Below are 27,694 nucleotides of genomic sequence, written 5' to 3' on the forward strand. Positions count from 1 at the left end.
TAATTTCTCCAGTAAAACACCTCGGCTGAAAGACAAATAGAAACATTCTGAGCCCCAAAAGATTAGGTGGGAAGAAGATGAAATCTAAATGGGCAGTGATTCACCTAAGGTATTACCTCCAGGGTCGTAGAGTTTGCCTAATAACAAACCACTCTCCTCTAGTTTGGATCAGTCAGAGGAAGGAATCCAACCCTCGAGTAGTGCAGTGGTTCCTGGACCTTCAACCTTACTGCTTCACAGTTAAACACCAGAAAGGCAGAGAGCCAGGAAACTTAGACTTCCTCTACTGGTTTCCCTGTGAAGTACCCCGGTCCAACCCGCATTGGGGAAGGGTATGTGAGAAACCTGAGGGTATTCTCACTCCTACTCCCCCTGGATCCTATGCTCTGGTGGCCAGGGGAAGGCCATCGCTCTTGGATCCCAACCGTGGGGTGGAGAAGCGAGGGAGGATCACCTGGGTGGAGGGTCCTTGGGGATTGGGAACACGGTAACCCCAGGCGAGTCATGGTATCCGCCTTTTCCCTTTGAAAGTCAACCTAACCCTCCCCAGCCTTTATGGGCTATTATTATGCAATGGTCCCCCTCAATTTTCCTCATTCAAACTACTACAGTACTGGGACGAGGAAGAAGCAACTAGGATTAGTGAACACTAGCAACCTATTTCACCACTCTAGTAATGGGACGAGGAAGAGGCAACTAGGAGTGGTGAACACTAGTAACCTATTTCACCACTCTAGTACTGGGATGAAGAAGATGCCTACAGAGTGTTGTGAAGGCCAGGCATGTTGTTCTAATTGCAGTAAGGCAATTCTAATTAAAGACTCACACCTGCTACCTGTCAAGTGGTTGCAGGTGTATGAAAAGGGGGGAAACCAGCAACACACAGACCAACAGGGAGGCCTGTGTGGAAGAGTCCAGCAGGGAGTCCAGCTTGGAAGGAGGCAGCAGTGATGGGTCCTGCAGCACAGCCCGGACACCCGCAGAAGACCCAGAGGAATTGTGGTGCCCTTGACCAGCCGGGCCGTGAAGTAACCACCAGTTTGGGAGCCTCTGTGGTTGAAGCCGTGCCACCGGAGCTGCGAGCAGAAAAGTGGAAGGAGGGAAGCAGTCAGCCTCTGCGGAAGCTGAGCGGAGCTGACAGTGAGAACCGGAGAGCCACGGGAGAGCGAGTGGAGCTCGCGAGTAAAGGGAAATCAGCGAGGGAGGATGAATACCGGCAGCGCAGCCTTCCGGAAGGAACGCACAAGACCGGTAAATGAAGAAAGCAAGCCACTCGGACCGGGGTGCTACTGGGGGCTGTGGGGAATAAGACGCAAGCCCCGAACAAGTGAAATTGTATAAAATTGATTAAATGAACCCGAGGCCGCAGGTTGGGTGAAATAGAAACGGCAAAGCAAACAGAACAATTATTGAATACTGAATTGAATGAAACTTTAATGAGCACGGTTATAACAAATGAGAAATGCATTTGAACTACAGCTATTGTTTTATGAAAGCCAAGTAAGTGGCAAGAAAGTCGGAATAGAAGATTACGAGAAAGCATAACTTCAAGGTGGTAATGGAGTGAAGTAACCACTAAGTGAACTCTTGTAATCGAAAACAGGAAAGGCCAAGTGAATGGGAGCATTCACGTAGGAACAAAAGCAGAGGAACCTGTGTGGGTAAAAAGGCCTAAGGTTCCTGGTTGTGCAACCTATAATGGATGGACCGTTTGGTCTGACAATTGCGGCTAGACCAGGGAACCCCCAACTATGGAAGCCAAAGACCTTGTTTAAGCAAAACAGGAAAAGTAAAGTTGAAAGAGTTATTAAGCTGATCCAGAAGGAAAGATAACACTGGGAGACAGAAGCTAAGCAGAGGCTGACAATTTGAAGTCTTGGGGGAAGGGAATCCTGAAACTTGCTGAACTTTGATGTTGTCATGAGGACAGAATCCTCAAGCTCTTTTCTGCGAAAATGTGTTGCTTTGAACTTGGGGAAGGGAACCCTGAGTATTGTGTTGGAGGAGGAAGTCGGAGGATGGGAGGATGAGGAGATTGTGTTGAGGAGGAGGTGTAACATGGAGAAGGAAGTTGTTTATTGGAGAGTCACCATATGTGAGGAGAGTTCCTGGAGGGAATGTTGCCACCGCTGATATGATATGATATGATATGATAGGTTATTTATAACGTGCTTAATACCCAGAGGTTTCCAAGCGTGTACCTGGGATTCGAACCGCTGTTGCTTCGTGTCGTCTTGTTTCGAAAGCAAGCCTGTTGACGCTGAGCTATCCTCCCGAGACTCAAATCGAACCCCTAGAAGTAATCTGGAGAGTCGAACTATGAGATAAAGCGGAGATACTAATATCAAACCTGAAAAGGTGGGAGGAGAACAAGTGACCCCCTTATCCCAAATGAATAGCCAGGTTTCACTGGGCTAGGCTGGTCCAGGGGAGAAATTAGTGGTAGCCGAATGAACAAGTCAGTGCAATATCATTGAGAAGCAGAAAGCCTATGTAAGAGCCCCACATATGAGGGTGATCCCAGTGACAATGCTCAGAGAGCAGGGAAGAGAATAGAGGCACAGCCAATGACCCTCTCTTCCCAAGAAGCCCTGGAAATAGTCTCTGCTGCTTAAGCGATTTGGCAGCTGCCTGGACCGGCTGAACGAAGTTCCTTGGTCCTGCATGAATGCTTGCTTGAGAGAATGCCTGATGGAATGTTATGGTGTGAGTGCCCCTGTAAGATCCATGCATGTCAGTTGGAGTGAAGCAGCCTGTGAGAGAGGAGGCCGGTGGATGTCTCCTGTGTACCTTCCTACTTACCCCTGGACTTACCTGATGTATATACCTTGTCACTGGAACTTAGTAAAGAAGTGTACTTCCCTTACCTGCAGTATCAGACCTTTCATTTCACCCCGCAACAATCTCCCATTACTGGATCTTACATTTTGTAGGTAATTGTTTACATTTGGTTTGTTTTCATAGAGTGTTTGTGCCTACATGAATCAACACCGCTGGTGGTGTTAAGCCTTGAGCTCTGCCAGGCTACTTAAAAGGCGAGCTAATGTACATCAGGCTGGCTTGGCGGCCTGTATTTCTGTAAACTGCTAGGCCATCCGGGCTGCGGGAGCTTGAGGCAGAGCACGTTATTCATTGCAAATCTTTCTTCCTCACCCAGTAGTTCATTCACACCTTCATTTAATTTATTTTTCACAAATGCCCGAGGGGAATTTGGAATTAAGCATTAATTACTTCCAAATAAAAATGCCCACCCACAAATGCTTCTATTAGATACATGGCCAATACCAACAGACATGAGTTCTTCTCTGACAAATCGTGTGCCATATGCATCAGCTGGCTTTGTTTTTGCAAACCCAGCATAAGACAAACACACTGGTTTCGCTCATTCATTAGCCCCCTGAAGGGGGGCGCCAGCCAATCAGGAGGCTCGGAACGTGGGCTGTACTGCATGGTACAAACCCACGTTCAGAGCTACCTGGGCAGCCACCCCCCCTTCGCTTCCCCACTCCCTCTTCCCCCTCACCATAGCACCCGTGTAATTTCCTACATAGTTGCTAATGATGTCTTTAAAAAAAAAATAAGAAAAAAAACGTACCTTTCCTGCGTGACCCGGCGCCGGCGGTGCTGCTGTCCCCTCAGTTTGTTTTCCATGCTGATGATGTCAAAGTCATCAACATGGAAAACAGACTCGGGTGTTCAGCAGCACTTCACGGCCATGGCCGCACAGGAAAGGTACATTTAAAAATAAAAATCCATTAGCACACGTGTAGGGAACTACGCAGGTGCTAATGGCGATATGCTCCGAGGTGGTGGGACGACCTTGTAGGTAATGGCATGGCCATCCTCGTTAAGGGACCCTCGTTGGGGTCGGGCCCCTTGAGTGGCGGGCCATTACCTACAGGGTTGCCCACCACCTTGGGGCATATCGCCTCAAAATGTGTCTGGTGTTCTACCCACTTCCTTGAGCCTGGCTCGGGATCATTATTGGTTTTCCCTTGATTGCATATGGATTAAACAAGCAATCAATAGGCTACTCTTGACAGCCCGAAGCATGTCCTATAGATTCATAAAGTGGAAGGGGCCAATGGAGGAACACTTCCTCTGTGCAGCAGCTGGCTTTGATGTTGCAGGCGGCAGAACTCAAGTTTCCTTCACAGTAAAGTCATTTGGGCCTCATTATAAGTATGGTGGAGTGGGAAGAAATTGCAGGTAATGGAATTACTGCCAAAGTTCCCACCCTGCCATACTACAAGTGTGGCCCTAAAGTGGAGGATTTACCTCCAGCATCATGCTGGAGGTAAATCCCCAAACTCTCAGCCGAAAAATTGGCAAAATCGTCGGAATTATCGCAGCAGCATTACTGCCACGGTAATTCTGCCAAAAAAGCCCAATTGAGTCCTATGGACTCCGGAATATGGGGATTTACACCACCACCGTCACTTGTAATCTGGCGGTAATATCTCCAGACCAATTGGCAGTAACAGTAATTCAGTTTGGTGGTATCTGGGTGGATTTACTACCCAGATACCACCAAACTCGTAATGAGGCCCAAATTGAGTTTTTTATTGACATGATATGTCATTTATTACGCGCCTTAGGCGCGACAAGACAAGGAAGGGGAACAAAACAAACGATCTTACTAGGCCTTGTGTCATTCAGATCGTGCAAGGGGAAAGAAGAGGAGGAGTGCCACGGGGAGGAAAAGGTAGAGTGCAATTCGAATTGGGATTCCTATGCCATTAAAGGTAAGCGGTCGCAAACATAGCCACAATGCAGGCATATATAGGGATTGACAACATAGGCAGGCAAGCCAATAATCCTTCCCATACTCCCATCCCTGTGTTTGCAGCTGTGTACAATGGGGTGCACACATACAGGCCCCCTCGCTAATATGCATGATGCAGTGCAATTGCACCTAACTAAGTCTGGGCCATTTACCTGGCGCCCTCTAGAAACATCTGGAATGGGGTAATTTATGGACGAGTCCTGGCACAGCACTGCAAACACTGCTGCACCTCACCAGTATGAAACGTCTCCACATCTGCTGTCTTTAGTTCCAAGCACAGAACAGTAGTTTGCCACCAACCTTACAATGCCCGCTAAACCGAGAGAAGCCTGAGGGATTTGTAATCTACTAATGATTTAGGAGCCATTAAAACCAGTGCTACCATTGTGTATTGCCTCTTCTATGGGCCTCATTACGAGTTTGGGGATATTCGGCAGTAAATCCACCGCAATACTGCCAAATGGAATTACCGCCAATTGGTCCTGCGGGTTAACCGCAGGATTACAAGTGGTGGTACAAGTGGTGGTAAGGCAGTGCTAGTCACCGTTTAGGGAATTTTTGATGGAATTATCACCAGTGGATTTAAAGAGTGCTAATTCCACTGATTTTGAGGTAAATTTTCCTCCCAAAATCGGCAGAATTACAACTCGTCAATTCCTTCAGTGCTAATTCCACCAAAAGTGGCAGTAACAGAATTACCACCACTTTTTCCCCACACTGCCAACCTTGCAATGAGGCCCCATGCATTTGAAGGTGGCGCCTTACAAAACAATAATAAATACATCCAATTATTTTGTAGAGGACAAATGATGAGAATTTCAGGGCAATGCTTTCTGAAAAGAGATTCCTATATAGAATTTGGATAATTTTAGCGACGGTTCTGGTTTACAGACTGCATGAATATTTCAACGACAGGAACACCGATTTGAAGAACTGTAGCAGTATGACCTTGATATAATGCACCCTTCTGTATACACTAACTAAAATGAAGGAGAAAGGCAACACCACACTTAAAGATGATTTGTTTTGTGATTTCATTATCTTCGCCCATTGCAGAGATGCCAGAAGAATTTGCTTCATAGTCGCCATTTCAGAGTTTCTCATAAAATAATTGAGCATTTTAATTGCCTGATGTATACATAACTTGGCTCCTCTTATGGATGCATAGGTGCGGAAAAGGCACAGAAAAGTTGATAGAGTGGTTGAGGTAAAACTCTGCAGCTACTTCATGGATTAATGTGGAATCTTTCCTATTTGCAACGCTCAATTCGCACTCTTGCAAACTACGCTATTAAAAATGCCATGGTTATCAATATTTCGAAAACAAAAATCATGTGTCTTGGAGGCAGTCTCCCAAAAAAGCCATCATTCGTTTGGAAACTCAACGAGACACCATCAGGTGCCGTGGAGGAACATTATGGCGATTTTAAAGCCTCCAAGATTTGGAAGAAATTGATCGTGGTGAAGCACTTTATAGCTCTGCAAGAGGGTACAACTTAGAGCAGTATTGGAAATCTATTGTGTCAGCATTATTCCAAGTGTATTTATGGAACGTACATATTATGCGCCTCAGGAAAAGGACTATGCCACCTTTGGAGGATGAAGACACTAAGGCTTCAGTGTCTGACACTCGGAACTTTGTTATTGCTAATGTCCCCAGACCAACGAAGAATGAACCCAGAGAAGCACTCCACAATAAAGTTCTGGCCTGGCTACGTGCACGAACGGGACCAGGCATAGTGCGCTCGTCCGACTTAAAATGTCTGCCTAGAATTAACTTGGACAGTTGGCGCTCTCAAGGGAATAGTGACTGCATTGTGATAGGTAGAGGTCTAAGTCCACATCCTATGTACCTGAAACTGTAAATACTTTCCTAGGGGCTCTACTAATCTCGAGCTTATCATTTAATTTTATTTTTATCTGTAATCTGAACTGTTCTCCTACCTTGGGATCTTCTTGATTACCTCAGTATGATGTCTAATGATTTAACAAAGGTTCACTTTTATATATTCCCTCTCTGATGCCACTCTGGATTGCTCCCCTGTATTTTATTTATCTTTCTTATTTATTATTTTGAAGTTGTTTGTAAGTTTTGTTCTGTGTAGCACTCTGAAGCCTACGGGTGTGTAGGGTTACCAGTCATTTGGTTGAAAATAAATGGTCGAATGACCATTTGACCGATGTAAAATGGTCGGAAAAAAAAAAAAGGGTCGAATTTTTTTTAAAAAATTTATTTATGGGGTTCCCCCCAACTCCCCTTTTTCTTTATTAAAAATTATAAACCAAAGCAACCAAACTAAAAAAAAAAATATATAAATAAATTTGACCTTTTTTTTTCGACCATATTGATTCGATCAAATGGTCATTCGACCATTTATTTTCGACCAAATGACCGGACACCGTGTGTAGCGCTCTACAAGAAATAAATCAAATCAAATTATATGGAATTGTAACATGCTTGTACAATATGGAATTACCATAACCATCACCCATATGTAACTAGGGCCCAGTTGCCTCCGGGATGGGTGTGCTCTACAGATCTCAAAATAAATAAAAGTATAATGTACACAGGCCCTCAATATTACCAAGTCGCCATGCGACGTGGCTCAATACATTTGAGAATAAAATCCTATGCTCACTTATAAACCTTCCCGGTTCTGTCCCAGTGGAAGCCCTAAGATTGGAATTCGGCCTGACGTCCCGAACCTCAATCTGGCGTCTTCAAAGAACCTTGTTGTGCATCAAGCTAGCCTTGCCCAGAGGCGTAGACAGGGTAGGGCCTGAGGGGGCAGGTCCCACCCAAAATCTGTAAATGCCCACTCAGCAGCGCTGTGTGGGTATTTACAGATATTTCTGTGAGTGCAGTGGGCCCAACTACATTAGCTTCAGGCCCCATTTGCTAGACTATCCTGGCTACGCCTCTGACCTTGCCAAATGCAAATTCAAACAAATTGCTTAATATGATGGGCAAGACACACGCCTCCGGTGCCGACAATCCTTCCTCGCAGAACTACAGCGGTCTGCACAATCTCACGTCTCAAGTCTGGACAGGTCGCTTGAAATGGCGCTAAATACTCCAAACATCAAAGTCATTTATGCGACAAGGTAATTAACACTGAAAACCTAGCTTGAAAAAAGAGATATAACGAATACTCTCATCAGAGCTTTTTCCTAAATACACAGCACCCTTATTTATCCAAACATTGCTCAATGGAACTAAAGCGCTCTATATTGTACCTTCGCTTTAAGATTCTGCCAACGATGGAATACCTGGGGGCGTGGTCCAGCATCCCTTTAGATGAACAACTATGCCACAAAGACATTGAAACAAGCCAAGACATACTAACTTCCTGCTCGGTATTAAAAACAAAATACGCCAAGGGATATGGGCAATTTGTCACAGAACTGTCTTGAACGCATTAAATCTGAACTATTTTGGAGCATGCTACTTGGCGCTGAATCAGTAGTTAATTACTGCCGCTGCACTCCATATATGGAAAGAAGCAGAAGAGCTCCTTGCTACTGGGCAGCTCATTTTATTAGGACAATGTTGCTCTCTGTAAATTTTGAATGTTTTAACCAATGTGACATATTCTGTCTATTTAAATTTTTAAGCAATTTAAGTGCATAGAAATTGAGATTTGTTTTTAAGCTGTAATGACTGCCTGGTTTTCTTTTCCTATTAAATGTGCTTATGGTTTGTCCCAATAACCAAAGGCACTATAAAACATTTTTTTTTTTAAAGATGGATGAATGCGATGATATACACTTTAACTTTGCAAAGCCATACACTGTGCCACACATTAGGGACGAGCTGTGGAAGAATAACACCGCTCGCCTTGATGTGACCACTTTGGATGGGAAAGGTCCAGAGGGTAGTCCCTCTAGAAAGTGACTGTCAGGGTCCTAAGAAGAAAGGCAGGATCCTGGCAGTGACCGCTGCTGCCCCTGCAACCTCAATCTGTGCGGTAGTCCATGTTGGGTCTGAAAGTCATGGTGGGCTCTCCTTTTGCTAGCCTTGTTAGAACCCTTGACTATGTCTTGGCTTTTCTGAATCATGGCTTATTTTTGATTGACAATTCCACTGATGTCCCTCTGAATGTAGCAATTGTAGTTTTAAACACTACCCCAAGTAGCCCATATGGCTACCAGACCCTTACTACTACAAAGGTGCCCTTTTCGTCCCACAGTGTGTTGCCTCACCCTATAAGTGTGATAGTATCACAGGCTGGTGGCAGCTTCCGACTTCAATTTGGATGCACAGTGTTGTGTGGTCTTTTTGCCTAGTTAGTAGCCACCTTTTCACTGAACAGGGAGAAAGCAACCACAAAGGGGGGTTTAAGCTCCCTGGCCTAGACATTCTGGGCCTGATCCATGGATTATTTGCGTAAAAAAAAACCAGGATTTGTACACCATTTACTGCCAGGAATGCCCTTTTTCGTCAGTATGCGACTGTGTGGGCTCCCCATTTTGCACAAAAGGTTCCTCTATGTGAGTTGCACCCTGTTCTAATCTACATCTCTATGTTTATGTCCATAATAGTCCAAACTTTGAAAGTTTCATGATTGGAAAGATGGGATTTCCCCCCACCCATGCATGTGTGTGATCTACGGGGCCCAGAAGCATTCTCCAGATTGTTGTTGGAATTATATCCTTGTGGCTGAAGATGAAGATGTTCTCCAAATGTTTCTATATAGGGGCCTGTGCAGCTTTCTCCAAATCCTCCTAAGGTGCCACTCTACGCCCCGCCATCAAAATGAAAACCTGTCTCAGGCTCTTCCTCTCCATGAGCCAGTGAAAGCAACTGAACCGTCCTCCTGTGCTGTGCGGTGTGCATCCCGCCGAGTGCCTGACACTTTTGCCTACGACTCGGACAGAAGTGGGTGGCCTGCAGCTTTGCTTTAAGCGAGCGGGTAGTTTCTCCTTCTCAAACTCTTCTGCTCCATCATGGATAATCCTTACTCAAGACTACTGCAGCTGTTCTTCACCGAGGGGCCCATCTCCACCCAGTACTGGAGGCCGGTGCTCCCAATGAACATCACTGTCCTGCATCTGAAAGCCCAGTCGGGTTGCAAATCACTCCTCAGAAGTCCTGCATTCCACCATCCGGACGGTTATCTCTTGCGGTTATTCCAACATCATCCCGGTCACTGTATGCATCTGTCTGTGACCAGGGGCTCGGGCTCTGTGTGCAGTCTGTGGCATAGTCATTTGTAAGAACTATAAACTGCAAAACCAGACTTCACATTTGATCACAGCATCTTCAAATTGGGGGCCATTTCTACAGGACTCCACAATCTCTTCCACATTGTAGGGTTATTTAGGCCTCAGATCCGTCACTGGTGGTTACCTCCAGAACTTGGGGGCTTTTTGGGCTGACCATCATCCACGGTACTGGCAGAGCGACTATGTGCTTCGAATCCCCTGGGCCAGCTCTGCAACCTTCCTCTTCTGGGGCTCCGACTGTCCCACCTGGGTCCGGAAACCTACCTGGCGGGGTCCTAAATGCCTGCAGCCTGATGAATACCACATTTGCCGCTATCCTGGGATGCTAGTAATGCATAACTAACTTTTCTCTAGAACCACAATCACAAGAATTTACTTTGCCCCATTAGTTTCTATCAATAGACTTTTCTCAACTTCTAAATCTCACTAACAGTACATTAGCTATTCTTTTAGTCATAAATCTTCATTGCACACTTGTTCCCGAGAGGGTCCAGGACTTTTTAGAATACTCAGTTGATTTCTACTGCCTATCTGCTATTTTATATGCATTTTTGTGTACAAATCGCTGCTTTCTAACCTTTAAAGTCCTTTAACGTAATTACGTTACTACTGGTTTTTAATTGGATATGCAACCTTTATAGACCATTTACAATTATTTTAAGTAAACACTTGATTTTATTACCTGCCTCTATAATATATCTATTTCTGTGTGCAAATCACTCCTCTTCCATCTTAAAGTCCTTACCAAAGTGCATCATATTGAGCTAACTTGCATAATAATGTTTCCCATCCACTGTAAAGGTGCTTTGGGTCTTGCATGGACCATTTCATGCTTTTATAAATACTTGTAGTACTTACCTGGTAATGGGCCAATCCCTTAAATGGCTTACTTCTGTTGAGCCATATATTTTTCAATAAGTATTCTACGCCCATAATCCTATCTTGCGTGCTTTTGGGGTCATGAACTGTACATCATGACCATGCTACTCTGCTCCTTCAAGAGAGAATTCTAGCTGTTCTGCCATGTTACCAAGGTGAGCGTACGATCTAACTTGTACGTAAATTCTGCATAGCGCAATACGTTTTTTTTTCAAGGTAAGTAAATAGGTAAAATCTGTGCCATAGTCAGTGACAGGGAAAACACATATACCCTCTTAAGTATCTGGTGCATTGACAATCTGTGAGAGTGGGTGTTTCATTGCTTCTAGGTGTACAGTTCGCATACACTGTCTGCAACGTCTTTTTTCTTTCGTTATGTTTAACCTGGAGGCAAACCCTTCCCTCGTTGGAGCTAAATTTTGTGTAATTCTCATATACAACACGCGACTCTTCTAACAGAGGTTTAATAAGATATATTGGGCCTCATTACGGGTCCGGCAGTAACCCTGCCCGTGCTACCGGCGGGTTGGCGCTGAACCCATAAAAAAAATTGCCGGCGCCTAACTTCCCGGTGCCACCGTACTATTACATGTCCGGCACCCGGGAATTCAGGCGCCAGTAATTTTCTTAATCCTTATTCCCATAGAGTCCTATGGGACTCTATGGCTTGGGGACACGGGAGCACCGGCACCGTTAACTGCAGCCCTGACATTTCATGGTAGCATCCAAGGATATATTAAAAAACTCTTTTCTACTTCAGTGACCATTTTTGGTTCCCTAAATCGTACATGTATTTGTTTGTTTACTTCCATGATGTCATTGTAGTCTAAGGTTGTGAGACATAATTTTGTTTTGTAATGGGAATGCAAACTTTGCGCGGAAAAGAGGCGCGCAAATATCAGTTGCGGGAATAGCCACTACAAGGGGAGGGGGCCTCATCTACAGCTAAATAGTTTTAGGTGCCAAACCTGAGAAGGGCCTAAACAATGAAATTATAAGTAGATAGCATAAACATGATAAAGATAGGTTGGCGGTAAGTATGCAGTGTTTAACATTCGAACGATGTACTGTAAACAGGCCTCAGAGTATGCCACTTTAGTAGACAAGAACTCACACGTTTTAATTTAACATAGCAGCAACTGGGGCTGAGAGCACATTGCAAATGTACTCGTTCTCAGGGTTGAGCGAGAGGAAAGGAATTAACTGCATACGATACTTTTGAGGTCACAGAGCTCAGCTCACGAGGAGTAGGGGAAGGGCAGTGACCATAACCTTCTTTACAAATTCAGCATATTAGTTATGAAGCTTGCCTCCTGGCAGTTTCAAATTGTCCATCGCGGTTTCAAATGTCCCTTCAGTACAACTCAGCCAGGGAAGCAGTTTGAGGTGCTCTTAAATTGCAACATTGAAACAGCAACTTGTCATTGGTTCAAGGCTCTGCCCGTGTCATGATCGTTAGTATTCGTGCGAGAAGCAGATGGGGATGATCAGCAGCAGATGAATAAAGATCCGCTGGCCATCCAAAATGTTTCAATACCTTGGCTTCATGATGTGGGAATTGGGGGTTGGATTGCGACATCACAATGTGGGGTCTAGGGTGGTGTGGTAAAATGTGCGGGACCCAATCATCGCAGGCTAATGTATGTCCCGATATAGGGGAATGATATGTTTGCCCAACGATCTTCGCTCCAAGGACGAGCCAACTGGGTCAGTATGCTTTGATGGTAATTAGTTCAGATGATTATAAAAGATCCGGACCTAGGGGCGTTTCTTTGACAGCACTTTTTCATGCAGTTCTGTTACACGTTCTGTTTGAGTATTGCTGTCTCAGCTGCATCTGGGGCCCTGAATAAAACTGTTACTTCTTGCCTGGTGTACATTCCTTTTTGGGATTACTTTTGTATTTTTTATTGGTGAGTTCTAAGGCAACCGGCGGTTCATTGTCATCAGGGTTGAAAATCATGGGCCTGTAAATTCACCAGGGTGTCAAAAGGTACAGGTGCACTTCTGCTAGCATGTCCCGGGTTGCTATCACCCTTCATATTTGCTAAATGTCACCCGAGTGGGACAGGTACGCACGGACGTGGGACCTGACCCTGCTGTGTGTAGAGACCCAATCTACACTGCATTGACAATGACCATTGATCCTGAAACATGTCTGGGGCTGCTTGTGATCTCATGGGAAGGGATGTGACCTAGCAATTCGGGTCGGACCCAGCCCAATTTCTCTGTGGTCTTATTGTCAAGCCTTGAGTCTCCCCTTTGTTGCATCCTGTTCCCTGCGACGTACCAGGAAGCTGCTGTTTTGGTGGGGTTCTTCATCTGAAGTCCAGGGTGTGAGCGGAGCCATCAGAAGGAGGACAAGAAAGACAGTCGTAAGGCATCCCCTGTAAGAAACTCGGACGGAAGCCTGGGGACTCACTTCTTGCACCATGCACCAGCTTCCCCAGATTAACGGGATGCAAGAACAGCACACTGGACAGCCAGGATGGAAGATGAAGCAGTGGTCCAAGCACTGAGAGCACGTGGAGGGCAGAGCTCGCAGGTGCTCTTGAAGAGCGACCGGCATGTAGGAAACACAGCACCAAGGAACGAGAGCAGGCAAAAGGGGAGGCTCAGAAGTAATCAGGGATGTGAGCCTTGTCAGAAGACCACGGCTCTCTGAAGAACAAACAGGCAGGAGAGCCAGTGGAGGTGAGGAAGCAGAGACAAGAAAGAAAGGCCGGTTAAGAGATAAAGGCGGCCAGGAAAGCAGGAGTAGCCAGGAGGAGGAAGCAGCCAGGACGGCAGGAGAAGCCAGGAACAAGGAGGAAGGACCAAGCAGGTCGGCATCGTGTAGAAACACAATCCGGTCAGAACACGTTAAGATATGCCATATGCGTGTTGCAGACGGTTTAAATCCCCTGCCCTCTGGAGGAGGATCAAACCTCTCAATGTTGTAGCCATGCAATGGAAGACCCTATCCATAGTGCGAATGCAAGGAAGTGCAACACTGGTCCTCCGCACCTGCGCGCTGGGAGCAAGAAGGCGGTGCCCACAGAACGGGGAGTCTCTGCATTGCTTGCGCTGTGCGGCTTCTCGGGCATCTCCAGCAATTACAACGATGCTCAACCAAGATGCCAGGGAATAAGAATAGAAAGAACCCATCTGGGATATAACCTACAGGAAAGCCAGGCGTCCATGCTGGTGGGTGCACGTACGTGGAGTAACTCGTTGGGACGTGCCACTTACTCCTTCTGTCATGGTATCGCATGCTGAGAAATGATGGCCTGGATGGTTGCCTGGAGTAGTGTCCATGGTTACGATTCAATGAAAGCCTCCAAGCCATCACTGTTCCGTGCTGCTAACCTTATGCGACCACCAGCACGGTCGGTGAAATGTCATTATTGGCTGCCCCACCCTCCCCTTGCTTTTCAGGCTGCATTGAGGACATAAAGGTGCCATCATGTATTGGGTTTCCATATGGTGTAGAAAGAATTTTGCTTTGAGCACTCTTTGGAAGAACAAAAACAGGTCTACATGTATTGTGGGGTTTTAGTCCCTTCGCCATGAACGAGCTGAGCGTGCCTAAGGTTATTTTAGATTTGTACAGCTCAGTGGCCACTGCAGACTCCGGCCCAGCAGCTGAGCACCCTCCTTTGATTCAGCAGAGAGAAAGCGCAGGATACGCCAGGATGCCCAGGCTCTGAACGGGGGGCCAGCTGTGCAGAAATTAGATGGCGAAGTTGCCCAGATGCTTCCCCATCTATGACCCGGCGCACCTCTAGTTGGGAGTGCACAGAAGACACCAGATCACAAGCAAGGTCAGACATTCATTGGAGAAATCGCACTTACCGGTTCATTAGCTCCTGAAACATTCCATTTGGTACTGCAAAGAGGAAGCCGGCGAGAACGGATCTCAGAGCATCCCAAGAGACGAGTCCGCTGCGGGAAGCATCACACGCTCTGAAGGCTTTGGCAAGATTCGGATGGTTTGCGCAGATCTGTAACAGACAAACAAACTCCCGTGAGGAGGGGAGCAAACGAAAGGTATTATTTGCACGAAGAAAAAAGCATTTTCTTTTGACTCGCGGCAATAGTGTTCATAGACTATCTTAATGAGCAGGCGTTCACATTTCCCTGCAGGATGATCTTCCACATGGCAATGTGCGGAAAGGCCACTGTGGGCATTCCTGGCCTCATTGCATCCCCAGTATTGTGTTTCATACACACGCTCACTTTAGAATATGCCCACCATTGCCTGGGAACCCCCGGAAACCGCACATGCAATTGGTTATTTATAACGCGCTTAAAACCCAGAGGTTTCCAAGCGCGGACTCGAGGATCGAACCTGTGCTGCTCCACGTCGCCTTGCTTCCAAGGCGTGCGCGTTGCCCCCAAGCTATCCTCCCGAGACAATGAAATTCACGTCCAGCCTGTGTCAGAAGGCTACTGGTCCTTGAGGAGCTCTTGCACGGCCATCCCCATTGTGACACATCCGGTGCTGCCAGCCAACATTCTACAGGTTACTTCCGGTGCTGCCAGCCAACATTCTACAGGTTACTTTCAGATAGGGGTTTCGGCCAAATGGAGAATGAATCCCTGGGAGGGATCTGCTATTGTCGGGGTTATCTTGCTTTATTGCTTTTCATGTGGAATGTATGAGTTCACATGACTTCCAGATTGTGCCTGGACTCTGGGACTTGTCTTTTTCTGGCTGCTGTGGCTCTGGGCCTTTCTGGGGAGGGGTCCCTTGCCCTCCTGACAGTTTCAGAACCCTGACAGGGTTAACAAACAAACATAAAAAAAGGGTGACCCTTCATCATCGAGGGGACTGTGGGGAGGGTGGGGGGGGGGGGGTGGTGGTAGAGGAAAGGGGTCCTGCTCCATCATTGAAGGAAAAAGGAAATGATCCATAGTCTCTACGGTATTCGTATAAAATTAAGAAAAAGAAACAAAGGAAGAAAATGCAGATTACGGCATAGAACAAAAAATGTCTATCAAGGGGAGCAGGGGGGTCCTCCGCTCCCCTTGATCGTCATTCCAGGACTTCAGGAGTTGTGGGGGTCCCCCGCTTCCATAAAAAGGAAAGCAGGGGACATATAAAGTTTAAAAAAAGGAAAGGACCCTGCAGCGTCACAGAAGAATGGCGAGGCGGCGTGCCACCGACGGTAAATAAGGGTGTATGTGGGGGGCGGGGGGAGCGTTTTGTACCCGAAAAATAACTGTCGGTTATTTCTCCCTCGGTCATTTCGGATTCAACTAGATCGCGCGAATCCTGTCTCTACTGCCTGGCAGCCCATGGACGTCTCACCATTACTGACGAGCGAGGTGCCATAGAAGAACAAGTTACTTCTTACCTTGTAACGTTCTTTCGACGGGATGTTCCTCCGACGTATTCCTCATCTTGGATATATCCTTCCAGCTCTGCTGGCCTCGGAAAAATTTTTCTCCAGAGGGCGCTGCGCGTCGACGTCCCTCGAGTCGATGACCCTCGACAGCCGCCGTATCGACGCTCGACGTCATCCTGCCTATAAAGGCCGCGCGCAGCGTCCGTTGCTCAGTTCCGTTTTGTAGCCCACAGTATTACTGTTTGGACTAGACTAATCACCCTGAAGGAGCGTAAGCTGCAACAACAAGGGAAGTAAAACTGCGGGGATGGATGGGAGGGTCGATGAGGAATACGTCGGAGGAACATCCCGTCGAAAGAACGTTACAAGGTAAGAAGTAACTTGTTCTTCGAAGGGATTGTGTCCTCCGACGTATTCCTCATCTTAGATAGGCTCCCATAGCAGTATTCTATATTCGGAGGAGGGAGTACTGACTTCACGCTGTCTTCTATTGGTGAATAGAATGCAGTACAGCCCTTCCAAACCTAGTCTCTTGACTAGAGGAGGAATCCAGATTGTAAAAACGTGTAAAGGTATGGACAGACGACCATGTAGCGGCCGCACATATGTCTTTAATTGGCACGCCTCTTTTGAGGGCCGATGAAGCTGCAATACCTCTGGTCGAATGAGCCCTAAGGTTTTGAGGGGGCTCTTTCCCTGCCAGTTTATAACATTCCAGAATGGCTAGAATGATCCATCTGGAAATGGTCTGCTTAGTTATTGGTAACCCCAGCTTGTGACCTGCATAGCCTACAAACAGCTGGTCTGCCTGTCTTATCCTGGCTAGTCTACTAATGTAAAAACTTAAAACCCTCCTAGGGTCTAGTCTGTGTAACCTCTCTTCCTCTTTCCCCGGGTGAGGAGGAGGATAGAAAGATGGTAGGATAATCTTCTGAGAGATATGGAATTCAGAGACTACTTTTGGGAGGAAATTAGGCTTCACTTGCAGGACAACTTTGTCTTTGTGAAAGATTTTATGAGGGGGTTTACAAGAAAGAGCTTGTAATTCGCTCACCCTTCTAGCAGATGTAAGTGCTATTAATAAAACAGTCTTAAGGGTAAGGAATCTTAACGAACAAGAATGGAGAGGTTCGAAAGGTGTCCCCATCAGGAAAGTTAATACTAAGTTTAAATCCCATAGGGGAACTTGGAATGGTCTTGGGGGATAAACATTGGTTAACCCCTTTAGAAACTGTATTACCAAGGGTAATTTGAAATAGGATGGTTCCTCCGCAGTACGCTTAAAGATAGATAGCGCTGCGAGATAGCCCTTAATGGTGCCAACTTGAAGGCCTGAATTTGCCAAATATAGTAGGAAGGACAAAACCATTGGTGTACCACATGAAAATGGGTCGATATTCTGTTCTCTACACCAGCTGCAAAATCTGTTCCAACGGCAGCGGTATAAAGACTTTGTTGCTGGCCTCCTTGCCGAAAGCAACACCTCCATAACATCATCAGGGAGGTCCCAATCCTTGTACCTCAGCCGTTCAGAAGCCAAGCGTGAAGGTTGAGGGTTTTGATGTCTGGATGGAGAACCTGACCTCCCTTCTGTGAGAGTAGGTTCTCTCTGAGAGGAAGTCGAAATGGAGGGCAGATGGACAAGTCTAGAAGGTCCGGGTACCACGTTCTCCTGGCCCAATCCGGGGCAATTAGGATCATGGTTCGCCGGAATCTTCTCAACCTCCTGATCATTTGAGGAATGACAGGGACCAGTGGGAACGCGTACAGAAGCGGAAACTCCCAGTCCACTATGAACACGTCTCCCAGAGCTCCTCTCGGAGGAAATTCCCTTGAGCAGAACAGGTCGCATTTCCTGTTTAGGCTGGTGGTGAACAGATCTACCTGAGGGGTTCCCCAAAGGGCGAAGATCTCTTGAAGGACTTCCTGAGCTAGCTCCCACTCGTGAGAGACTGTGTTCTGCCTGCTCAGAGCGTCCGCTGTCAAGTTCTTCTCTCCGGCTAGGTGAACTGCCGATAGAGAGATTCCTCCTTGGATTGCCCAAAACCAGAGCTGCATCGCCTCTCTGCACAGGGGTAGTGATCCTACGCCTCCTCTTTTGTTGAGGTAATGCATGGCCACCGTGTTGTCCGTCATTATCAGGACGTTCTTCCCTTGTACAACTGGCAGGAAAGCCTTCAACGCAAGTTTGATGGCTCTCAGCTCTAACAGGTTGATGTGTAGTCTGGACTCCGATGGAGACCAACGACCGCTGATGGTCAAGTCGTTGGCGTGGGCTCCCCACCCCGTGAGTGAGGCATCCGTGACTACTGTTATCTCCGGCCAGGGTTGCCAAAACTGTTCTCCTTTCAGAATGTTCTCCTGACAGGCCCACCACTGAAGGTCTCGAGCCACCCTGCCGGGAACCTGAAGAAGATCTGTCATTCTCCCTGAGAATTGTGACCACTGAGTCCTCAGTGCCCACTGGAGGGATCTCATTCTCAGGCGAGCCTCTGGCACAAGGAAAATGCAGGATGCCATGAGGCCTAGCAACCTCAAAAAGTCGAAAGCTGGGAGACGTTGGGCAAGTTGGAACTTGGTAACCATCTGTAGAATATCTTGAGCCCTCACCTCTGGTGGCGAGGCTTTTCCCAGGGAAGTATCCAGGATCGCTCCTATGAACTGGAGTCTCTGCGATGGTATCATTTGAGACTTCTTTAAATTGAGGGAGAAGCCCAGCTTGTGAAGGGAGTAGCATACGTGATTTAGCTGGATCTGAGCTTGCTCCGGAGAAACAGCCCTGATCAGCCAATCGTCCAGGTAGGGGTAGACGTGAATCCCTTCCCTCCTTAGACTTGCCGCCACTACCGACATTAACTTGGTGAAGACCCTCGGGGCGGAGGTCAGCCCAAAAGGCAGTACTCGAAATTGATAGTGAGAGTTGCCAATTGCGAACCTCAGGTATTTCCTGTGTTTGAGATGGATAGGCACATGGAAATAAGCGTCCTGAAGGTCCAGAGATACCAACCAGTCCTGAAACTGAAGGGCCTGGAGGATCTGAGAAAGAGTGACCATCTTGAATTTGTCTTTCCTGAGGAATTTGTTCAATTCTCGCAAGTCCAAGATGGGTCTCAGTCCTCCGTCTTTCTTTGGAACGAGAAAGTAAGGGGAGTACCAGCCCTTGTTCCTCTCCGCTACAGGTACCGGTTCTATGGCACCTTTCTCTAGCAGGTCTATAATTTCCTGCAAGAGGAGCGGATCTGGAGCTTTCTGAGAGCTGATCCCCGGTGGATGACTCTGAGGTATACGTAGGAAAGGTAGGCAGTAACCTTGGGCAACTGTTTCCAATGCCCAAGCATCTGACGTGATAGCCTGCCATTCCGCCAGATGTTGAGTCAACCTGCCTCCTACAGGTGTCCTGTGAGGGAAGTCCTCAGAGTGGTTTTGGGGCGGCTGATGCCGATGGTAAAGAGGCACCTGCTGTTGCTGCGGCTTTAGAATATCTACCCTGTCCACCTCGGGTAGTTCTTCTTTGACCCCTTTGAGCCGGACGTCCTCTACCTCTTCCGAATGAGGAGTAGAAGCGAAAGGACTTGCCCCTCGCAGAGGTTCCTGTGGGACGAAAAGGAGTCTGACGGATTGCAGCTCCTAGGGATTTTGCTGCTGCTTTTGAAGTTTGCAGTTTCTCTAAACTGTCATCCGCCTTTTTCCCGAACAAAGAAGAGCCATCAAATGGCATGTTCAAGAGCCTGGCTTGCACATCTGGGGCAAAACCCGACTTTCTCAACCAAGCGAACCGCCTGGTTGATGTACTTGCCGCCATTGCTCTGCTGATACTGTCAGCCGAATCAATGCCCGTCTGGAGGGATTCGCACATAGCGTCTTTACCGTCCTGTATAATATTCAGGAACGCATCCCTTTCTTCTCCCTCCGGGATGCAGTCAGCCGCTGTAGTAGCACACTCCCAAAGTGTATGGCTGAACCTAGCAAGGGTGCAAGTAGCATTAACAGACTTTAACGCCATGCTACATGCTGAAAAGACTTTCTTAGCCATAGCATCATATTTTTTATCGTCCCTGTCCTGTGGGACAGTAGGATAAGCCGTCTTGACGTCGGTAGAGGATGCTGCTTGTACCACCAGACTTTCTGGGGATGGATGTTTAGACAAGAACTCTGGGTCTGTGGAAGATACCCTGTACTTTGCAGACAGTTTTTTATTTACTGCTGGTATTACATCTGGGGTTTCCCAGTTTGTCATGATCTTTCTCTGAAGAGCTTTATGAAAGGGCACCACTGGATCCTCTTGTGGGCCTTTGTCAAGAATATCCGTGAGGTCATCTTGCTGGAAAGATTGTGAAGGTGTAGACCACCCCATGAACTCTAATTCTGGCCATTAAGGCTCTGTAGGGGGTTTCAGCATGCTCCCCCGGGTCTGGTTTAGCAAAATCCACCTCAGGGGAAGTGTCTAAACCACTTGCCTCATGTAAAGAATCATGAAGATCCTTTAATCTGCGCTCTTCAGAGGAAAATTCCTCTCTAACTGGGGTTACAGGTCCCTGTAACTCATCTTGTTCTGACAAATCACCCTCTTCTAAAATTGAGGATATAGTTCTCAATTGTCCTGAACTAATAAAGGGAGTAAATCCCATTTCCAAGGCAGAGGGTGCTGAACTTGTCATTATTGGCCTCGAAAACGTCGATGTCGTCGACGCCGAAGGCTTCGAGCGTGGCGTCGAAAACAGAGGTGGAGGCCTCGAGGACCTCGACAGAATTGGAATTTTACTCGACAATATCGACGCCATCGACGTCGAGGGCCTGGGAATCGTCACTGGATGTGTGGTTATCGTGACTTTTCTCGGCGTCGACGCCGGTGTCGAGGCCGGCGTCGAGTCGACAGACCTGTGTGTCGAAGGTCCCTTCGACAACGGCGTCGAAGACCTCGACGTCGACGGAACCTTCGTCGACGGCGTCGACGGAACCTTCGAGGAAGGTTTGGAGGTCATAGTCCTACTCGAGGGTTCGAGACGCGCTCGAGAGGTTTCTTTCGCCGGGTACTGCGACTCGCAGCGTTTTTGACCTTTGGGTCTTTCGACCAGAGCATCGCTCTCGGCAGTCTTCGAGGGGGTCGAGGCCGCTTTCTCGAAGACGCTCATCATGTTTTTTCTGAATTCCTCCCATTCAGCCCGTGAACTAAGTTTCGTGGGGCAAGGGATTCTTTTTGGCGAAACAGAGGAAGAGGAAGACGGAGAAGGGGATCTTCGACGTTTCCTCTTCGAGTGTTTCGATCTCGAGGAGTGATGAGACCCACTCCGAGATCTGGAGCGTGAATGGTGACGAGGAGACGAATGTCTCGACTTCGTCGAAGAAGAAGAAGCTTTAAAAGTCTTACCTTTCTCCAGCTTCCCCCTACGCTCCTTCAGGGCCTTAGCCGTCATGGACATACAGTCCTCGCACTCCGAACAATGGTGTTCGGCTCCCAAGCACCGCAGACAATTTCTGTGAGGATCGGTCAACGACATCTTTTTCCCACAATCTCGACATTTTTTGAAGCCGGATCGAGGGGTTGTCGGTTCCGACGAGGAAGCCATCGAGTACGATTCGAATAACTTGAAGTAAATATTACTAAGAACTGAGCAACGGTATTCCGAGGCACCGAGTAGCGCGGAAAAACGGAACTGAGCAACGGACGCTGCGCGCGGCCTTTATAGGCAGGATGACGTCGAGCGTCGATACGGCGGCTGTCGAGGGTCATCGACTCGAGGGACGTCGACGCGCAGCGCCCTCTGGAGAAAAAATTTTCCGAGGCCAGCAGAGCTGGAAGGATATATCTAAGATGAGGAATACGTCGGAGGACACAATCCCTTTGAAAGAGCAACCAACGTCAGAATCAGCACCGGCACGGACCCATCAGCGATCTCCATCCTTCAATTGGAGTCATCGCCAGCGAGATTTAGGTCCCCGCTGTCATGGATGGGTCACCGTCATGGAGGTGTAGTCGGCAGTGATCGGAGTCATACATGTCCGGCCGGGTCTCCACGCAGCCCCACGTTCCTTTGTCACAGTTGTTGGGAAGTTGAGGGGTTGAGTTGGTGCAAGGAGTTGCAAGCTGTGGAGCAATGCAGAGATCTAAGAAAGTACACTGAGACAATATCAGAGCAAAAACTGCAAGAGCCCAATAGCAAATAGAGTGCTTTAACTCTGATGCACCATGCCAGCAAGATCTGCACAGTGAGCAGCGCCCGAGAACACTGATTCACTGCCAATGCGGGTTACAGAGCTAGCTGGGTGCTATGTTACTGGAGGCATACTGCAGGGTCTATAGCACACAGAGCACTGTATCCCTGAAGGTACAGTTCAAGAGGATGCACAGCGAGCTAGGTGATATATCCCTGGAGGCAGAGTGCAACAGGCTGCTGAGCGCACTGGGCACTCTAGCCCTACAGAGGAAAACATGAGAGGAGGTGTAATGGGCGCAGTATCCATGAAGGTACAGTACAAGAGGATGCACAGCGAGCTAGGTGATATATCCCTGGGGGCAGAGTGCAACAGACTGCTGAGCGCACTGGGCACTCTAGCCCTACAGAGGAAAACATGAGAGGAGGTGTAATGGGCGCTGTATCCATGAAGGTACAGTACACGAGGATGCACAGCGAGCTAGGTGATATATCCCTGGAGGCAGAGTGCAACAGACTGCTGAGCGCACTGGGCACTCTAGCCCTAAAGAGGAAAACATGAGAGGAGGTGTAATGGGCGCTGTATCCATGAAGGTACAGTACAAGAGGATGCACAGCGAGCTAGGTGATATATCCCTGGAGGCAGAGTGCAACAGGCTGCTGAGCGCACTGGGCACTCTAGCCCTACAGAGGAAAACATGAGAGGAGGTGTAATGGGCGCTGTATCCATGAAGGTACAGTACAAGAGGATGCACAGCGAGCTAGGTGATATATCCCTGGAGGCAGGGTGCAACAGACTGCTGAGCGCACTGGGCACTCTAGCCCTACAGAGGAAAACATGAGAGGAGGTGTAATGGGCGCTGTATCCATGAAGGTACAGTACAAGAGGATGCACAGCGAGCTAGGTGTTATATCCCTGGAGGCAGAGTGCAACAGGCTGCTGAGCGCACTGGGCACTCTAGCCCTAGAGAGGAAAACATGAGAGGAGGTGTAATGGGTGCTATATCTCTGGGACTGGAACCAAGGAAAAATAAGTCCTGGGTGCTACATCGGTGCAACGAGGAACCAAGGATAGCAGCATGCTTGGCGCTATATCCCTTAGGCTGAGAACCAAGGCAAGAAGCATGCTGAGGGCTATTTCCCTGAGACTGACTGGGAAGTAAACACAAGAAGTCAGATAGGTACAGGAACGCATGTTTATTAATTGTTGGACTCTTGGCGACAGGAGGATCGCCCTGGGCTATCATTTCCCTAGACCCTAAAACCCGTGATTGCAACAGAGAGGGAACAGAAACCCCTTTTGATATGTAGGACAACACAAAGTCCCATATTGATTATATTTTTTAATGCACCCTATTATCCAAACGAAATCAATAAATATATAAACAAGTATACCTTGTGGGTCAAGGGTGCTTTGTCGATTTGCCACACTATGCTGAATACCTCTCTAATAGGAATGTGCCCCCTGAAAGCCATAGACAGTGGCGCATCACTGGTGATTATGTTAGGGAGAGGCACATAATGTAACACTGAACCTTGCAAGACCTTACCAAACAAAGGTGACACAAAAGAAAGGGGAAAGGGGAAAGGGGAAAGGGGAAAGGGTCCGCTGCGTAGTTCTCCCTGGGCAAGCGTGGTGCATGGCCCTCGATAGAGGAGAGAAGGTGACCGCGCACAGTGTCAGGAAGTCGGGCCCCCTGGCGAGTCTTTGCTTGATGGGACATTGGCAGCAGTCTCGGGTGTCGGGCGTATGCCCCTCTGCCAGCCTGAGAGGGAACCATGCAGAATCGAAGGTGGCGCGCCAAGAGCCGCAGAGAGTGTGTGGGTGTCTGGCAGGAAGCCGCTAAGCACAGCAGGGAATAGACGAGAGCCAGTGCCAAGTCCGAGCAGCCCGAGAGAAGGCGAGATGTCCCAAGTAGGGCTGCTGCCACTGCTGCCACGCGAGGGACAGCAAGGGCGAAGGATCGCATTCAAATGCATTGTAAAGTGCTCCATTTGAATGTACAAAAGGCAGTAGTGGCAAACACAGCGAAGAGCCAACAACAGCACCGTTTTCTGATGATGTTGGATCATTTCAATCTTATTTTTGGTAAATTAATTCTTATGCATCAGTCAAGGAAATGCAATTGGAGGCCCAATACGTTTGCATTACCCTTTCATTAAAGCAGATGCAAAGTGCAATTTTTCAAAGCTGCACAAACAACCTTCAGGCTTTATCTTCTTCACAGCTGTGGTAATGCACAGCAATTGGAGTAGCAGGAATTACAACCATGCGTACTCATATTTCTCAATAAGCAGTGAATGTTGCATCTGCTCGGAAAAAAACAAGCGCCTTAACTGCAAAAAAAAGATTACAAGTCCTAGTTTACAGTAACCCTTTCACCCCCGGCTCCTAAATCCTTTCATTCAGACGGGTACCGGGTGACGAGAGCACCTTTCCGCACAACACACAAGCAAACACAATATGAAGATCCCGGTGCATGCACAGATCCTCCTCCCACCAAACACTACCAATGACTCCCTCTCTCCTGTCCCTTTTGTCACAAACACAAGTAGGATACACAAGAAGGCCGACTCCATAGGTTACAGTGCAGCAATGGTTTTTTAGGGCTAGGTACAGGATTTGGCCCAGCGAGGACAAAAGCAACAAACATCTGCAGTGACCACAACAGCATGGCTTCTCATTGGTTGCAGTAGTTCAAGTCTCAATCTGGGTTCTCGTCCTGGGTCAATGTCCCCCCACACTCCCCCTTGGTTCTGCTTCTCTGTTTCTCCATTTCTGGGTGTGCCCTCTTCTGGTGTCTCCAGGTCCGCATGTGCCCACACATCGAGCCTGGTCAAGGGTAGAAGCTGGGGTAGGATAGTAGTGAACAAAACCCAAGCACTTCTACCAAGGGGCATACGTTTGAGAGATTCTAGACGCTTCACTTCTGCTCTTTCCTTTCCTCCCTGAAGAAGCCTGCTGATGGCTATTGGTTCCATGTATTAATATCCTGCAGAAATATCGCCATACAAGAATGGCGCTGTATTTTTGCAGCAATATTAACCCATTGAACCTGCAGGGGACACCCCTGTAACCCCACATATTATTTTAAAGGGAGCGGGGGACACCCCCGAAAACCCCGCTCCCATTTACCTCAAACATTATCCCCACCAATAATATTGCCTATGGCTGTTCCCGACGACCATATATATGGCAATATTATTGGTGGGGATAATATCACTTGATACCTGGCTATTTCCCTGAGACTGGGAAGTAAAGGCAAGGAATCAGAGGTCCTGGCACAGTCCTCCCATGTTTCATCCACAATTTCCCCCTCAATGGGTCGCCATGCTCTTATGTCCCTGAGGATCTCTCTTTCAATGCCTCTCCTGTCCAGCCAGTCTCAACACTAAACCTTCTCAATGCTTTGATACATGCTTATGCCACCACCCTTCCCAGTCAAACTCTTCCGGAGTCGCGAGGGCCTGATCCTGACCCTCCACCAATTCTCACTCAGATGCCTCCTTCCAACCACATCCTCTCTTCAATATCTCCTCCAACCTCCTTCCACTCTACAATACCTCCTCCAACCTCGCCCTGATGTTTCCTTCCACTGGCCTTCATCTTTCTTTCTCCAGGGTCTCCTCTGACCTCTCACTGGTGTTTCCCTCCAACCACCTCTTGCTCTCCAGTGCTCATTCCCAACTGCTTTCTTTCTTCACTCCACCTCCTTTCAGCTATAACTCTTGCTGGTCACCTGGACTCTTCCACTCATCTTTAACTGTGTGTTCTTTCCACCTCCTGTACCCTTTCTACCACAACTGCCATTCTTGTCCTGACCGCTTTCCTCCATTTGTTCTTACCCTCATCTACCCTCTTGGCCTCCTTTTGTTCTCGCCCCACTCCTCATTGCCTCCACCTGAGCTGCTTCTTTCCTTCCCCACTGTGCCGCTACATCAGTCTCCTCTTTCCTTCCCCTCTTTGCCTCCACCTCTTTCTCCCCCAATCACCTACACTGCTCAATCTAACACTCTGTGGAGGATCAGAAGAAGGACACAGACATTGTACCGACAATTTTGACTTTATAGTTTATTTAACATAAAATAATGCCCTTCTCTCCCTATAACTATGGGGTGTTCCTTGCCTATTTTCTAACTAAGGTGCTCATCCGCCCCAGTGGATGTCCAAAAGCAAGTCTGTACGCTGTCCAAATCTAACCTATCTGACCCTACTAGTAGTATAACTAAGTAAGGCCAGGAGAAGGACTCCCTTCTCCTTGTTGCTGTGTTTTGTCATAGGGATTTTCTGGATTATTATGGTAAACTCAATAAACTATGCACAAATAATCTTTTGTTATACGTTGGAACACGTTCTGTAGTTCTTCTAGAAGACTGATAGTTTCCCTTGTCTCTTCTTTAGGGATTATATTGGCTTTGTTCAGGTTCCTTCTTTCTGTCCTGCAGGGTTTCAGACCGATTATATTACACTTCTCTAGGATGTCTTGAAAACATTTCTTCCAATTACCATTCACCCACTCCAGGAGTGCTTTTCATGTACGAGTCCTTTCTTCCTGTGCTCGCAGGTTTCTATTCCCCAAATGACGTTCTCTGGTATAGTCTCTCTTACCCTTGGGATATGTAGTGACTGTTCCCTTTTCCTGGCGTGACAAACTATCAATTTTATCTCTCTCTCACTCTGTGCTTTGCTTATTTCTCGTCAAATTGTTGCATACAGTTCCAGTTCAATAAATTGCCTCCATTAATACTGGGACAAGTTTCATTTAACTTATGAGTCTTTGCAGAGGTCCCGATATTCCTGTATCCCCCATTACCTTCTGTCTTCTGGGAGAACGTTGTTGGACTTTGGAATTTCTCCCGGCTTCCTTGAAGCTCTGCAGCTTACTTCCAGCATCCAGTTCTCTTGGTTGATGCCACTGATGCCATGACTCGAGGAGGCAGTTGCTTACTCCTGCAGGTGTTATCAGCACCATTCCGCGGGAGAGCTGCCCACCACTTTGTTGTCATGACCCACCATCGACCTCTCTATTCCACAGCTTCCCAGCATTTCTAGCTCTGTTTCAAAGCTCATCGGGCTTATGCGTGCTGCACGTTTGACAACAGCCACACCTTCTTCCAATCTGCTACGCGCATGTGCCTCTCTCGGCCTACTGCTTTCTCGGCTTGCCTGCCTGTCTTGTTGGTTCTCTGATCTCTCATCCCTTTAAAGCCTCCTCAGCGTAGTCCATTGGATAGACTCATTTAAAGGGACATCCTCTACCTCTTGTTGTGGGCCAATAGATTCACGTTATCTTCATGAGACTGATAACCTTCTGAGTTAT

General features: G+C 47.6%; 1 protein-coding gene across 2 annotated transcripts in view; it reads right to left on the bottom strand.

Annotated features, from left to right (window-relative positions):
• The window catches only part of EFCAB6 (EF-hand calcium binding domain 6), a 1,227,964-nt gene that overhangs the window by 882,789 nt on the left and 317,481 nt on the right, over positions 1 to 27,694 (bottom strand). For both annotated transcript variants that reach the window (XM_069628134.1, XM_069628133.1), the window contains exon 9: positions 14,726 to 14,874. In XM_069628134.1, the coding sequence (XP_069484235.1) occupies positions 14,726 to 14,874 (149 nt within the window). The remainder of the gene's footprint in view (positions 1 to 14,725; positions 14,875 to 27,694) is intronic.

This window comes from Ambystoma mexicanum, chromosome 12, assembly GCF_040938575.1.
Source record: "Ambystoma mexicanum isolate Mex_15411 chromosome 12, UKY_AmexF1_1, whole genome shotgun sequence".
Classification (NCBI taxonomy): Eukaryota; Metazoa; Chordata; class Amphibia; order Caudata; family Ambystomatidae; genus Ambystoma; species Ambystoma mexicanum.